At 52.6% G+C, this 16249-nt stretch overlaps 1 protein-coding gene across 5 annotated transcripts in view; it reads left to right on the top strand.

Annotated features, from left to right (window-relative positions):
* ATP2B4 (ATPase plasma membrane Ca2+ transporting 4) overlaps positions 1–16249 on the top strand; it is a 99580-nt gene that overhangs the window by 35093 nt on the left and 48238 nt on the right. For 2 of the 5 annotated variants that reach the window (XM_077839314.1, XM_077839310.1), the window contains exons 2-3: positions 1750–2032; positions 10357–10941. In XM_077839314.1, coding sequence (XP_077695440.1) covers positions 10746–10941 — 196 coding nt within the window. In that variant the 5' untranslated portion in view covers positions 1750–2032; positions 10357–10745. Of the gene's footprint in view, positions 1–1749; positions 2033–3374; positions 3835–10356; positions 10942–16249 lie in introns of those variants that run through there. The other 3 variants (XM_077839311.1, XM_077839313.1, XM_077839312.1) reach the window with 3 other exon arrangements.

Raw genomic sequence — 16249 nt, 5'->3', positions numbered from 1 at the left:
CATTCCCCTGCCGCCTTCCCGGAAGGAGATGAGTGGGGCTTCTTCATCGCAGCCTGGGGTGGGAAGGCAGCTTGGCCACTTTTGAGTGGCTTATCCCTTTTGGCCAACTTTTTTCTTTTTATATATTAAAAAAACCCAAAAACCTCCATTATTCTGCCAATATAAACTTCTTTCCAAAACTCTAATCACCCTTACGCTGTTCTATAAACTAATTGAATCTGTCAGCACTCCGCTGGCCTCTTCACTGTCTGGGGAGTGGTCGGTGTGTATGTGAATTGGGGGACCAGCCCCGTTTATTGTGTGACTCACTAAATGCAGGAGCAGCCAGCAGGGTTGCCTGCCATTGTAGGGAAGAGAGCACCATGAGTGGAGGGAATGCAGTTTTGTCTCACTGCTAGCAGTGGTTCCCAGAGGCAGCTGGACTGCGTTGGAGCACAGATTTATGCAGGAAAATCTTGGCAGTATATAGGTCCAATTCCCTCTTATGCCAGGGCTCCTTTATGCCATCCTGGCAGCATAAAGGGGCCTTAAAGTGGGTGGAAATGCCCCCTTGTGCAGACTACCTCCCTGGCTGGTGAGAGCTTGCCCTGGGTCTGCTCCAAGCCATGATGTAGGAGGTGTTTTGGGGTATGGCCAGAGTTCTCTGCTTCCCCAGGCCCATAGGGGTCCATGAGAAACTGTATAAGTTCAAGCAGCCCTGAGGCTGCTCTGCTGTAGCACAGGGCCCCAAAATACAGGAAGTCCCACTTCAGCCTTGCCTCAGGCGCAATAGCAGAGGAGCTGGGAATCCAGCCCTGTGCTCTTACGTCTACGCCCGTCCGAACATGGAGTCAGAGCTGCTGCACCCACGTGGTGTGCTCTGATCTACAAATAACCCCCAGAGGTAGCACTTAGCACATCTGCTTTTCCTCTGTGGCATCACAAAGCCACTTTTGCTTTTTTGGGCGCTTTTTTGGTATTTATTCCTCTTCCTTTGCCGAATCACTTCTGCGGAGGTGAGTCAGCCCTGCAGCCGCACGCTCAGCCCCAGCCTGGTGGTGAGCGCTAATTAGAGGAGGTGTGAGTAGAACTTGTGCTGTATGAAGCAGCCCTGATTTCCCCCCCCCCCCCCCCCCACGGGTTCATTTACCCAGGGTGCTTTTGGGCACCAGATTGGGTTTGTTCTCTAAATTGACGGTGGCTTTTTTTTTTTTGGTCTTGTGCCCATCTGGGAGCATCTTTCCCTGCTTTGGATCGATCTTGCTCCTTCCTCCTCCTCCTCGGGGTCCTTCATTCTTGGCTCAGCCTGGCTGTGGGCCTGTAGCGATGTTAAGAGCTGGGCTTTTAAAGAAATTTTTTTTTTGAAAAAAATCTTAACCCCCAAACTGGGACACTCTTTTCCGTTTGGCATAAATAGTCTCCCTGTGACAAAGCTTTACATTGAGTTTGCCATAGCAACCTACAGCAAAGCCAGTGTTTATAACACCCTGTCACCAGGGCTGGAGAAAACAAGCAGCTGCTGCCGTAGCAGGCTGGGGTGACTCTCTCCAGTAAAATGGGGGGGGGCGTCCACCACAAGGAGCTTCCGGTGCTGGAGCGGAGTTCCTCTGCAGGGCCCTGACATCAGGGCTATTGTGGGCTCCTGCAGCAATCCAGCTGTGGGCACGTGGAAACCTGCCAGGCAGCTGCCTCGCTGCATGGAAGGGATGGGGCCAAATGCCACATGGGCCTGCTCTTTCTCTCTGACTCTGTTCCTTTAACTTCCTCTAGGAGTAAGGAGCATGGTTTCGTAGAAGGACTCGGGAGCCAGCCTGTTACTCCCAGGAGAAACTTGGGGAAGGTTAAAATTGGGCTCTGAAGGCAGCAGCCTGATTTGTTTTAAATGAGGCACGATCCTTCCTTGCTTCACCGGCCGTTCTGTCCTCGAAGCAGCGAGCTCAGTCCTGGTCTCCCAGTAGCACAACATGGGAGAAACTCCATTTGACACCAGGATCGGGCCCGTTCTTCCACCCTTGGATCCTGAATCACCGCTGTGATATCTGCCTGCAGACAGGTGGGGAAATACCCAGAGGGACTCAGCATCTGAGCTGAGGAGATGCTCTTTAACCTTGGAACCCAGAGTGGTGGAGGCTAGGGGAGAGGGGCAGATAGGAATTCGAAGTTCCATCCCTATCCTCCTCCCCATTTGGGGAGTGAACAATGGAGATGACTGGGCAGTGAGCCTGTATGCCGCCTGCTACACCCCCCATGTCCAATGCTGAAACCAATCAACTGTGCTTGATCTCTAGACCCAGGATCTCTACCTGGCTGGGTCTGCTTTAATTGCCTTGGTCTCTGGGAAAGATCATCCCTATCTATATAATCCGTCTAGAGCAGTGATTCCCGAACTTTAACAGCTCGCGAACCCCTTTCACTAAATTGTGAAATCTCGTGAACCCCCTCCTGAAAATGAATGTTTCCAGGGATTTGAGCAGGGCTCCTGCTGCTGGACCCCGTTGATCGCCCCGGTCAACTGAGCTCCACTGAGCTCGGGCTGCAGGTCCCGCTGACCCCTGGGGCTCAGGCTGCCAGCCCTGCGCAGAGCTCTGGGGTTCGGGCGGCCGGCTCCCCGGCTGATTTTGGGGGGGGGGTAGGGCTCAGGCTGCCAGCCCCAACTGCCCTGCCCTGCTCTGCTCTCCCTGGGGCTCAGGCTGTCTGCCCTGCAACTGGGTCCCACCTGCTGTCTCCAATGCCCGGGGTCCTCTGGCTGCCATGAGTGAAATTTTTCTGACGAACGCCCCTGTAACGTTCTGCGAACCCCACTTTGAGAACCACTGGTCTAGAGGCTTACGCTGCACTCAAGGCTGTAGCAGCTTCTGCTAGTTGCTGGGAACAGGGCACCTTCCTAGCATGGAGAGCCGGGATGATCAAGGCAATGTAACTTGGGGGAGAGAAGGGAAAAGCAAAGCCAAGGTAAGGGAGACCCTCTCCCAGCTTCCACTGGCTGTGGGTATGTTTGCACTGAGCCCTGCAGGCTGATCCCAGACCTTGTTGTCTCAATCCTGACACACAAGTTGTGCGCATCTTTCTCCTTAGTCGTGAAAGGGCAGTAGCTAGAGTGGTCAGAGCACAACAGCTTGTGCCTGACTCCTTCCCCCCCCCCCCCCCCCCAAGCACCTTGCTACTGCAAGAGCAAAGGGAAACTGCCAACTCCAGGAGATGGCTGAGGGAATTACTAGGCCAGAGCTGGAATCCGTTTTGGACTTACCTGGGATCCTCAGAGGTACTTGTAAGCCATGTTGGCTGAAGCATTGGCTGTGACCAAGGGAGCCCTCTCCCTGGGTGACACTCTGCGGGAGATACAGGGAAATGCTGGCCCGGACCATTGTCTCTGGAGACGATGCTGCGTACAACCCTTTCCAAAGACCCCAGGAGAGGACAGAGTTGGGCTGGGATCTGCAGACCTGCAGCCCAGGACAGGGAGCCAACAACCTTTTTTTTTTTTTTCGGTTTTTTTAGACCTTCCTTTTCAAAAGGAGCCCATGGCTTTTGGATGCTTCCATATATTTTTTTTTTTTTAGGTGCCCACCTTTGGACCTCCCCAGCCTGAGCAGTTGTTGCTTCAGTCCAGCCCCAGGCCAATCATCCAGCCAGTGCAGGCCACTGATCTCTGCCATCCCAGATCTAGGAGTTAGGACCTTCTCCCCCGCAACAGGGGACATAGGTCTGCAAGAGGAGTGAAGCCCCTAGTAGCAGCATGAGGAGCTACACCAAAGTCTCTGAGTTGTGGAGCAAGGCAAATACAACAGCGTACTGTGACTGCAGGCCCCAGAGAGCCCTGTCTAGAGGAAAGGGGGAAAATGCCCCCCTTGGCAGGTACTTACTGGATGTTAAGGCTGGGCCTGACTGTTTTAGAGAGGATAACCTCTCTGGCCGTCCCACAGCAGTCTCTCACCCTCCCCTGCTCCTGCCCAGGGGTAGCTTCCCTTTTTCTCACATGGGGAATGCCCTGTGTTCCTAGGGGGAGGTCTGGGCCCCAGATCCCGCTGGCCATTCTGTGTCAGTCCCTGCACCCTGGAGTGGAGAGATGGCACTTAGGCACTTTTGGTTTTCCACCCCTGGGAGGGGTGCCCTGTCTCCCTAATGCCAGTAAGTGTCTTCTCCGTCTGCCATGCTGGAGGTGTAATGCAGCCGTTTATTATTCCGGGCAGGTTTGTCTGCAGCACTGCATCAGCTCCATCATTCCTCATCAGCTGCTCCCTCCTCCTGCTCCTGCCAGCTTCTCTCTCTGTTCCACACTCCCTCCCTCCCTCTTTCCTTTCTCACTTGGCTAGCACCCACTGACTGTGAAGGGGGATGGGATGGGAGTGGTTGGGGTGCGGCTGGGGGCAGGAGTCTGCTGGGAAGGGGGTTTGGGGGGATGGAGAGGGGGCTGTGTGTGTATATTTGGGGGGGTACATGACAATGATTTTAGGGGGATCCTGTCCCCCCCCAACCTAGGTGTAGAAAGGAAGGACCCTACTGGGCCACTCCTGTCAGCATCCTCTCTCTCCTGCCCCTCCTTTATTTTTTCCCCTCATTTGAAAGGATCCTTTTTGGTTTTAAATCTCAATCTCCCCTTTTTTTGATGCCCTCTGCAGACGGCCATATAAAACCCAGCCGTGCCAGCCCTGCATTACATCCACTGGGTGCCTGCCCAGCCAGCACCCACCCTTCCCCCGCTTACCTGGCCTGTAAATGTTTCCACTCTTCTCCCCTGTCCCTGCCCCTGTACTTGCAGATGTGGCTGGGCTGGGGCGTGATCCAGTGCGGAGATGGGTTCAAAGGCTGTTGTGTTCCTGCTCCAGCAAAGGGTATCAAAGCCAGTGTAATGCAGAGGTGTTTTAGCATAGGCCCCCTGGGGCTTATTCCCTAGTCTCCTTTTGACATAGAGGAAGCCTTTGCTTGCCATACCCCTCTGCTGCAGGATGTCTCCTCCAACCCTCTCTCCTTTCCTAGCCCCAGCCCAGGGCACTTAGCCCTGGAGACCTGGATTTAAAGCTTGCTTATGATGTGGGTGAATTCAAGGGAGTTGTTTACATTCACTTGCCAGGATGACCATTGCTCTGTGGCTCATCACAAGGCAGCACCGTTGGCTGTTTCTGCTCAGCAGATGCCCCAGGACCGGAAGAGCAGGGAATTGGGACCAAGAGGCACTGGCATGGCTGGACATGGTGGTGCAGGGGGATGACACACAAGAATGCAATAGCAGAGGGGAGCAGCAGGTTGGGAGTGAGGTGTGCTAGCAGAACTGTATGGATGAAGCCCAGGGCAGGAATAGCAGCAAGGAGGGGATTGCTGGTCATGGAGGCATGCTGGTGGAGCTGATGCAGAGGGCTGAGATGGATCCCTTTTCCCTAGAGCTCTCCACATGTGGCTATTGCAAAGTGGGGACTGTGTTTATCAGAATCCAGACTCTGGGTCTGACCCAACCGCCAGAGCTGAATCCCAGGCTAGTCCTGTCCAGCTCAGAGGCCCACTGGTTGAAGAACCGCCTCTTGATGGATCCACCCCTAATCCTATATGAATCGGGGGACAAATGTGCTAGGAGCCATCTGATACCAATTAAGAAGACTCACCTGTTGGGGACTTTCTCCACTTCCTTTGGCCTATTGAGGGGTCAGTTGGGGAACAATCCCTGCCCCTCTGGTCCCACCCCCTGCTTCACATGACCAGTACTAGGTGGAAGGATGCAGCATTGTCCTAGCATCTCTGCACTTGGCTGCCAGCAGCTGAGTGTTTGGGCTGCTTGGAGCCTTCTTCTGGTCTTCCCCACTGCCTTTCCCTCCCTTAGTCACTCTCTGCCTTACTCCCCCTTCAGAGGAAGGGACCCAGGGAAAGAACAGCTTCCCCCTTGGTGCCTAGAGGCTCTGGAAACTAATTAGAGAGTTAGGAAAAAGAAAAGGAGGACTTGTGGCACCTTAGAGACTAACAAATTTATTTGAGCATAAGCTTCTGTGAGTTACAGCCCGCTTCATCGGATGCATTCAGTGGAGGAGTTAGGGACAGTCAGCTGAATAATGTCATTAGATGCTTGTTAGAGTGCTGGCTGCTGGGGCTTTCCTCCTTCTCTCCCTGGCCTTGGTGGGGCCGGAAGGAGATTCCAGAGGATCACCCTGTCCCGTGGGTTCTTTCTGTCCCTGGCAGGGCCTCTGGGACCATTTGTCTGGCTCCAAAGAGCACCCTGAGCACATCCGTTCAGTAGTTTCCAGCTATACTATTTAACGCCCAGGAGGAGACTGGCTGGACTGGGCCTTTGACATGTAAATTGCCTGGAATGACGTGGCTAGGTGGGTGTCACCTTAATGTGTCCCCTGATTTGCAGTCTGCATGATTGGGGCAAACCTACTGTGGTGGTCCAAAGTCCGCCCCCCCCCAATTAGGGTGAACCTGGTGTTTGTAAGAGTGTCAATGGGGTCAGTGTGAAGCTGTAGACCTCATGGGTCAAAGTGTGGCCAGGCTGAGCTTGCACCCGGACTCCCAGGTGAGGGGATAGCCGTCTTTAAAGGAGACTGAAAGCTGCTTTTGATCCATCCCAGCTACACCTGGATGCACGGTGGGAGCGTATTTCCTGGACATGCCCCAGGTCTGTCTGTCCCAGCTAAGCCCAGGGCCCCCGTGTTGCAGGCACGGGACATACACCTGATCCTGCCCTGGAGAGCTTGCAGTCAAAGTAGAGCTGACAAAAAAGATGGGGAAACATGACTTGCCCAAGGTTACCCAGCAGGTCCGTGGCAGAGCCAGGTCTCCTGACTCCCAGTTCGGTGCCCTACCCTCTAGGACCACAGTTCCACTCCAATGGGCAGCAGTGCAGACTAGAGCTGTCTGAGTGTAAGCAGACTTTCCTCCCCTGGGAATCTGTTATTTTTTGGTCTCTTCTCTCCCCCGCCCCTCTCCACCTTGCAACCTGCCAAGAGGGATCCCTGGTGCTCCAGTTCTGAGGAGAGGAATCTGGGGAGATAATGATAGGAGCCCTGCAGGCTCCTCCAGGGGTAATTATGGAGTCTGCAATTCCAGGATTAATTAGCTGCCTTTCTCTTAACCTCTGAGCTCTTTTCAGAAGATGTTATTTGTTATGAAAGGGGAAAAAATAGGAACCATAATCCCCTCCCCCATCCCCCAACACGCTATTAATCAGCAGGGGTCTGTTTAATTGGATCTGCCATCTTGTACCTCCTCCTGCAGGGAGCTTTAACGCCCTTAAATGATAGATGAGTAACGGCTCCACTAGAGAGGCTCCTGGGTGGGGTGGGGGAGGGCAAAGCAAGTAGATGGAGGGACAGATGTGCTTTCTTCTATAGCACCAAGCCATGACCTAGAGTTGCCCCCCAGTCCCATACCAATGACCTACCGCAGGGCTTCCTTAAGGGATTTCTTGTTTTAAGGCTGGGAAGACGCAGACTCTCTCTATCCCTGAGGTGGGCCTACTTCTTTAAGGGGAACCCTGAAAATTAATAATGGCCTATTTAGAGTTCCTTCCTTAAACAAGGAGTTTGTTGGTCATCCATGTGTGTCCAGGGCTCAGCACGGTGGGAGTGTGGTTCCTGATTCATATTAGCACCTAGAGGCCCCAGGCAGGGATCAGAGCCCTGTTCTGGGCATGATTCAGGCAGGGATCACAAAGACCATCCCTGCCTCAAAGAATTTACAGTCAAAAGCCTAGATTCTGCAAGCTGTTCTGCTTGACTGGATCCCCATGGGCGCCGAGATCCACCCGCATGGGACAACTTGTGGGGTTGGGACCTTGGCTTATTAAAAGATTCAAAAGGAGGATGAACAAACAGACAGGGGGAGTTGTGGTAGCAGTGAAAGGAGCAGGGGTTTCCTGGAAAACAGGGGCTACAGCTCCCCACTTTGCTCATGTGCTGCTTGGGTCTGCTCTGGGTGTCTTGCTCTCCCTGGGTGGATGTGACAGTAACTTGGCTGGCTGGCTTCCCTTTCTATCTCCATTCCTGGTTCTCATGCACTAACATGATGCTGTGTTCCCAGGATTACCCTGTTTTCACAAAGGCATCTCTTGAGGACACTTCTGCGCCTGTCATACCTGACATCTGTAGCAACTCTTAAAATTCCCTTCAGAGGCTAAATTTGGGGGCTCACAGACAGCATCTGTCAGGTTCTCTCTGCCCCAAGTGAGAAGAAAGATATGGAGAGAAACGGTCTCCCTCCAGCCCTATTGCATGCTGACTCCATATCTTTAGCCACCAGCATGGAGTCTTCTCTTATCCTGTCTCCTTATCTCTAATCTCCACAGCTCAGTCTGTTCCTGCCTTCCCTGCAAGTAACTGAATTATGCTGGGGGATGGGTGGAGTCATAATACCCTAATCTCTGGCCTAGCGGGATGGTTTTTCTGAGAACGCAGCTTGGATCATGCGCATCTTTGCCTCTGCAGTTTGGTTCTGCGGGATCTCTGCTGTCCTATTGCTTATGGAAGGAGCTAGAGCATCAGAGGGACTGAGATTTTCCATGTTGCATTCAGGGAGAAGGGAAGGGGATGGGGTGAAGGCTTCCTAGCAGCATACCCTGCCCTAGTCCCTCCTTCCCAATTTGCTCCTCTACGTTCTTGTGCTTCTGGTGACCCCTTAGGTAGAGTGTTTATCTAATTGTGTTGCATTCGTGCCCAAAGGCCCCATATAAACATGTAGGAAGAGCTTCTTTCTCTGCCCATCAGAGTTTAGTCTAAGAAACAGGGTGCTTCAAGGACTGTGGTAGCTAGGCTGCTGTGAACTTCCTGGTCTCCCCAGTCCCTCTTCAGGGCAGATGCAACCCTGAAGAAATCCCAAACTGCAGCATAGCTGCAACACCCCCAGTTGAGAGAAGCCCGCTTTGTGCATGCATTTTCAGGATCAGTGGCCTTGAGCAGACTGCAGTCGTGGACTGTTGGTGGAGAAAGCCCTCTCTAGCAATCTGGGGAGGGGGACATCCTCATGCGTTCAATCCCCCGACTCCTTCCTTGCCAGCTGCTTCTGCTTTTGGAGAGGGCAGGGAAAGCATGGGGGCCCAAAAATGTCTGGAATCCAACTGGGGTATGAAGTTCCGTCCCAGCATTTCCCTACAACTGTCACAGGTGCCGAGGGGGACTCCCTTCTTCTCCTGGAGGAGGAGGAGAAGAAACTGACGTGGATTTCTCTGCCCATCTGGAATGGACTCTTGAATCCTCCCCAGTTTTAATATTTCAGGTTCTCTCCCTTCCTGCTTCAGGGAACCCACTGAGACTTGCTCTGGAATTCTCCCTTCCATGCAGGATATAGCTGGTGCTGATTCAAACTCAGCTGTGTCTGCACGTGGGGCTTCATTGCTGAATAAGTCATAGTATTTCTCTCCTCCTCATTGCCCCATTCTAAGTAATGGTAATAGCTAGTAATCATTGTACAGATGGGGAAACTCGGGCAAAGAAGCTAAAGGGATGTAGTATAAAAATCTCTCTGTATTTAAATGTTTGAGGGTTTTTACCCATGTTAACTGACAATCCACTCATGACTTAAACAAAAGGCCTTTTAAGCTCCAATTTATTTGTCCACATTTATGTTTGTTTACTTCTTTAGCTTTGTCTCTTCCAGACAGAGAAGAAATCAGTGGAGTCACTTTCACATTTTATATATAGTCAGTTTCAGAGCCAGATTCTCAGGGCGTCCCTGGCACGACAGAGGGGTGTGTAAGAGACAGCTGTTTTCCAGTGGAAGTCTTTGTTTTTAAAACAAATAAATGGAAATATTTCTCTTCCTCTCTGCTTTGGGCCAGACTGCTGTGGATGGAGCAGAGAGTCACCTGGGTCCTCTTCGTGACTCAACTGGAAAGTCATTTATCCGGGGGGCCCTCAGTCTTCCCTGCTGCGTAGTTAGACCAGTGATGCTGATGCACTTTGAAGTGCTTTGAGATTGAGATGAAGGACCAGATCCTCAGCTACCATTTAGCAGCATAGTTTTGTTGAGGTCAGCAGAGCTTAGACTGTCTTGTTCTGTATTTGTACAGCACCTAGCGCCACGGGGTCCTGGGCCGTGACAGGCTTCTACACCTCACAGTAATGCAAATAATAGACCCATTTCTGCTAGCTAACCGTCCCGCTTGAAAAGGACTACGAGTGCTAAGCATTCTTGCTGTGAAGCAGCCTTTTCTTACACCATCTGGTTGTCCAGCTGGGCATGTCCCTTTAAGATCCTGCCCTAAAACAGGGTAGAGGTGGGATTAGAACTTGGGGGTTCCTGGCTCCAGTGCTCCATTCCTAGACCTTACTGCCTCCCAGTATTTCTTGTATAGGTGCAGCCCTAGCACCATGGCTTTCGGTCCCCCGTTCCATGGCACGTGCATCTCGGGCCTCTTGCTAATGACGGTATTTTTGTTTTAAATCTGTCTTGCAGCTCCCGTTGCCGCTGGTATCCAGGGAACCCTCCTCCTTCTCCAAGAGAGACACTGGTTGTTGCTAAGGTCGCTTCCACGGTAACATGCACATCCTGTTTACACCTTTATCTGGAGAAGTTGGGCTCAGCTAGTCACGCTGCTTCACCTGGGAAGCTGTAGAAGGAAGCACCTGCTTCCCCTTCCCCACCTCCAGCACGTCCGCAGGGATTCTCTTCTCTGTCGAGGCTCCACCATCCAGTCCTCTACGGGACTGTGGAGCTAAGGTGGCTGCTGAGAGCTGCCAAGGACCGTCTGTCCCACCTGCGGGACTGTCAAGGGAGGGAGGTGAACAAATAGGAGCCAGCGTTTTTCCACACGCGTCTGTTGCGACTCCCGCTGTTTTGGCAACATGACGAACAACGCTGCCGACCACCATCCTGGGAATTCGGTCGCCGAGGGCAGCCATGAAGGGGATTTCGGCTGCTCCCTGGTCGACCTGCGAACCCTCATGGAGCTTCGGAGCAGTGAGGCCGTCGCAAGGATAAATGACACATACGGGGGTGTGCAGAACATCTGCAAGAGGCTGAAGACGTCGCCGGTGGAAGGTAAGGGGCTGGCCTGGCCCAGGCGGGTTAGCAGAGAGGGACTGAAACAGGAGCTGTTTCTCCCAAGCTCCCATGTGCTCTGGAGGATCTGAGGGGAACCGTTCCTGATCTTGCCTGTTGTTGATCAGTGGTGGGTTAGAATTTGCCATCTTGTTAGGCCTAAACCTGCAAATTGGAGGCCGCAGGCCTACGTTCCCCATTCAGTTGCGTGGCTCAGTAGTTGTGAGGGTCCATCAGATTACGGTAAGTATTCAAGTGGCCCAATCCGAGATCGGGGCCCCGTTGTGTTGTGTGCTGGCCATACACCAAGTGAGAGACAGTCCCTGCCCAAAGAGTTTGCAGTCGAACTGGACAAAACAGCCCAAGGAAGGAGTAATATCCCCATTTTGCAGCTGGAGGGGGCTGAGGCACAGAGATCAAATGACTGACTTGAGGGGGCGCCCAGGTCTCAAGAGTCCCAGCCTTAACCACAAGGCTATCCATTCACATTCTCCCTGCAGCCTCCAGCTCCCTTCTCTTTGCCAGGCCCCCAGAGTGGGATGCAGACTCCAAACTGAGGGAACGGGCAAAGAGTTGAGTAGTTTAGGAAGCGTGAAAAGCTGTGGGATTCCTTTCCGCGGCTGGCCTGGTGCCCATGAGCTTTGCTCCAGCTTTTCTGCCGTTAAATAATTGATAGCGCTAACAGCAGGATAGCACTGGGGCAGCGTGGGCTGGTGAAGGAGAGTTTAAAGGTAGATTAGGAACTCAGCAGCCACGTCCAGCTACCATCCAGACACCTGTGACTCCAGCTGGGCTTGTCATATGTCCTTGCAAAGCTCTCATGCTAGTGTCCTGAACAACTGTGTATGTAACCAGCTGTTCCCCAGAGGCAGACACTTACAGGGGATGCTTCTAATATGGACTCACCAATTCTCTGGGCTCCTATAAGGTCTACGTGTAAAACCAAGTAACCCTTGGGTGGGGATGCTCCCCCCTGGCAGCCATGCTAATCAGGTTTCTGCCTGAGCCCCTCCCGAGGACTTCCCAATAGAAATGTGGTCCTTGCCGTGTTGGAAAGTAATCCTGGGGGGCTGATGATGATTCTAGTCAGCCTCCTAGGCCAGGCTTACGTTCCCTGGAGTGTTGCACTCCATAATTTTTTATTTCCCTAGCCCCCAAACTCTTTTTGAGGACCCTCCAATCTAGGCTCGCAAGAGGCAGGATAGCATCAATGCATGCTGGGTAGCTAGTGGTCCTAGCAGAGAAAAGGAAGGAAAAGACAAGGAAAGCGATTTTTTTTTTTTTTAACACCAGTGAAGTGTGTTGGACAAGGATTCCTAGAAGGGAGCTGATGTTAAGGTGGCAGGGACTGGGCTGGCTGAATAGGCTTGGCCATTGCCTATGGAAGGCAGAGGGGATCTGCGTGGATGGCAGCTGCATTAGCAAGGCCAAGACTCCGAAATCAAGTGTTTTCTTGCTTCACTTTGAGAACTTATTGTTCGTAGCTCTTTCGTATTGTGATGTAAGTGCTGGATTAGCATATTTCACAGCCGTGCCTGGGAACGGGAAGGTGTGCTGGGGAGAAGGGAAGACCACACAAGATCTAATCGTGGGGGGAGAGATGGGGACATCCTGTTTGGAAATACCAAATTCAGATCACAAAGGAATGTGTTTCCCACGCCAAGCAGAGAGTGCACATGCATGGAGGGGTGGGGAGTTACACCCCAGATGCTGCTCTGTGCTCTTATTTCTGTTTGCAGAGAAGAGAGCTGAAAGGCAGCAGTCCTAATTCCCTCAGTCTTTTTGTCTGACTCTCTCCCTTGTTTCCAGACCTGCATATTCCTCCATCCCACACAGCCCCAGCATTGCTCTCACTTGGGTTTATTTCCGCCCAGCGCCGAGGTTACTGCAAACACTGAAGGCTGGAGCGCTGCATCCCGCCGTCTTTCCGAGTTCCCTGCTTTTTCCTGTCATCCTCCCACGTGTCCCCTTTTTCTGTTGTCTCACTTTTGGATCTTGACAGGTTGAGAAATTTTTGTCGTCGTCGTTGCCTGTGACAAAACACTGACGTGATCGATGGCCCTGATGCAAGAGGCATGTCCTCGGGGCTGGGAAAGACACCATAGCCAGCAGCATGGTAGACTGTAATGATACCATTCCCCTCAGGCCCGGGGCTTTCGCTCTGCATCCCAGTAAATCTCATGTGTGATTCCATGAGAGAGCCTGTGCACAGGTTGATTCATCCAGATAATGTCACCACAGTGACTGGCTAGGGAAACAACCAGCGGGTCAGGGAGCCTGCAGGCCCAGGGTAAATAGCCCAGTGTGATGTATTTAGTAGATGGCAATGCTCTCTGCACAGAGAGGTATAACCCTGGCGGAGGGAATGGACTCCCCTCACTGGCAGCTCAGTGAAGCCAGCGTTTTCAAGAGTTGCTGCTGATTTGGGGGTACCTCAGTACTTGAGAGCACAGCCCTGAGACATTGATTCAGGAGGTGCTGAGCACCCACGGTGCCAGTTGAAGTTGATGGGAGCTGCAGGTGCTCAACACCTGTGAAAATCCAGCCCGAGGAGTGTCCTCTTGGCTCCTGAATGTAGGCTGAGATGGATTTCTGATTGGTCCTCCAGCATGGCTGAGGATCAGTGTCCATCTGTCTCTTAAAGTAAGTCCCTACCCCCAAAAGCTCTCTTCTGGGTTTGTACAGCACCTGGCACCATGGCGTCTGGTTCGTGACTAGGGTCTTAGGTGCTACTGCAATATAAACCATTTTAATAATGGGGGAGCACGGAGTGTTTTGTTTTTTTAAATCTCAGCTTATGGAGTGTCCTCCTCCTCCCCCAAAGTTACTGGGGCTACTGCCTAGATCTAGCAGTTCCTCTTCACTTTTTTTTTTTTAAGTTACGGGCTAACCAGTGTTCAGGACCCACCTCCATTAGGCAATCCCTTTTATTAAGTGGTCTATAAAGCAACCCCATGGTTCACCTGCTGAGTGCAAAGAGGTGGTGGTGGTTAATGTTGTGTTTACACGACAGTGATGCCCAGAGCCCCAGTCACAACAGGCCCCATCGTGCTAACTCCTGCACAAACTGAGCGGAAGTTGGTCTGTAACTCAGTTGTCCTGGCCCCTGGTGGTTTGTATAAAATGGGTTCCTCTGACAGTCCATGTTCAGCCCTGTTCTGTGGAGTCCTGTGCCCCATGCCAGTGAAAGTCCCAGATTAGAGTTTGAGGGGGAGGCTTGAACTTGCTTCCCAGGAGCCAAGACCCTTTGCGCATTGGTCAAGTTCAGTTCCATGCTCTGCAGCTGGCCCGTTTTTTGTCATGGGCTGAGCCAAAGCTTTGGTTCTAAACAGCCCACCCTTGAACCTTCTGCGGGAGTTTGGACTCCCACACGGCTTGGGCCCATCTCTAGTATCAGCAGGACGCAGGGATGAGGCCAGGTTCGACTGCAGTTAGACATGCTGGCCATTTCTGGACCAAATCTTCTCTGAACCTTTCTTCTGCCCATTGGTTTTTCATCTCTTGCGGCAGCCCCTCTGCTTCTGACTTTTGCTGGGATCGGAAGGGTGGAATGACTGAGAGTCTGTTCTTGGATCCTTCCAGTCCACAGGGAATCTGGCCTGGGAGCAGTGGATCAGGAATGAGCTGCAACCACAAGAGTGGGGGGTGGTCTCTGAACCAGAGAGCCGCAGGTCAGGATGGAGGTGCAGCGACAGAGCTGTTTGGATGCCCTAGGATTAACACGGAAACATCCTCTTAAGTTGAGAGGAAGTTACAGAATCTATTTTGCCGATACAACTTGTCCTCTGGGACTTCTGCCTTGACATATAAAATATAGGAGCCCTCTGCGGGCAACTTCTAGTACTGCTGAATTCCAGCTTGGCTCCCTGGGAATGTACACGTCCAGGGAGTCTCCCTCCCTGCACTGCATCTCCTGCTGTTCCCTGCATTGCAACAGAAGGTGCTTTTGGGCGGGGACAATGTCCCTGTGTGCTAAATCTTGTCCACAAATTGTTAGTGGCAGAGGCCGTGTTTGCATTTCAAGGCATCTACAGCCAAGTCCAGTCTCCCTAAACTTCAAATCTTGGGGTTCAGTAAAAGGCTGTTCACTAGTGACACTTTCCTAGGGCATCTAGATTGCCTGGGTCAATACAAGGTGCTTTATCCAGCACTAGAGTCCAGCTCCTGTCCCCACTCTATGAACCCCATCTCAGGGGGACAGCCGAGTGTTGAGGGTTCGTCACACGCAGCCTACGCTGCTCTCTATTGGAATAGTTGCATTTTGAATCTTGAGCTTCATGGCTCAGAATGACCCCTTCCCAAGAGCTCGCTGCTAGGTTTGTGTATCCCAAAGCATTGCCGTAGGGCCTTCGGCAGCCCCTTCCGTGACTGCTTGGGTCAGGCAGATATTTAGAAGCGCCCTGATGGGGACTCTGTGGTTGGGAGCTAGAGAACCAGAGGGTCTGTCTGCCCAGCAGCCTCCGTGAAAGATCTCCTGTACAGTCATTACAGCCCTTCTCTGCCACAAGGGACACTGGTGAGGAAAGCACTTTGTTCTGCGCTGTGGAGCGTAGTTTGGCTGTGTCTGTGCCCTGTGGGGGCCCTTCCCATCCAGGCTTGTGGACCCCCCAACCTCCTGCTAAGTCATCTCTGCAAACTGGCCTCTCTGTGTTTAAGCCAATCAGGGCTCTGGCCAGTTCACTCGTGGTGGGACCGGAGTCAACCACCCGGTGACTGTCAGAGGATGTAGAGGAGATGGCGCATTGGTGCCAGGAGGGGATGGTAAGGAGGTGCCTGCCGTCAGGTGATGAAGAATGACCCCTACGGCGAGGAGAGGATTCCTCCTGAGCTCCTAGTTGCTTTGGTCCTCTGCCCCTTTGAGTGTTACCTCGTAGGCATGTAGACCACTGTCCCTCTGTTCCTCAGCTGGCCAACTGCTGTGGAATTAACCCTCTGCTCTGTGAGTTTGGAGCCCAAGGCTGGTTTGTGGTGGCGAGGGAGGTGGGGTGGGAAAGAGAGCTGTACACAGCAGCTGTTGCCCTAAGCAAAGGCTTGTTCTGTGAATCAGTTTGACGGGAGTCTCTCTCTCGTTTTTCTATCTCGCCTGGGGGATGAAAGTGTCAGCAAATACAGCCTTGGCTGTCTCGCTGGCAATAACCACACCAGAGTCCCCTTTTCCTCCTCTGGCCCACTCTCTCCCTCCTCCAGCCTGCAGAGCTAGCATGGAGAGCCCAGCCCGTAACTGGGGATCCCTGGGCCCGAGGTTGGCTTAGCCAGCCAGTCACCTTGTCCCAGCTTCCCTAGAAGAGGCAAATCTTCCTGCTGGCAA

Source organism: Eretmochelys imbricata, chromosome 21 (genome assembly GCF_965152235.1).
Source record: "Eretmochelys imbricata isolate rEreImb1 chromosome 21, rEreImb1.hap1, whole genome shotgun sequence".
In the NCBI taxonomy this organism is placed as follows: Eukaryota; Metazoa; Chordata; order Testudines; family Cheloniidae; genus Eretmochelys; species Eretmochelys imbricata.
Note: the sequence above shows the minus strand (reverse complement) of the source record. Positions and strands in the feature narration are given on the sequence as shown.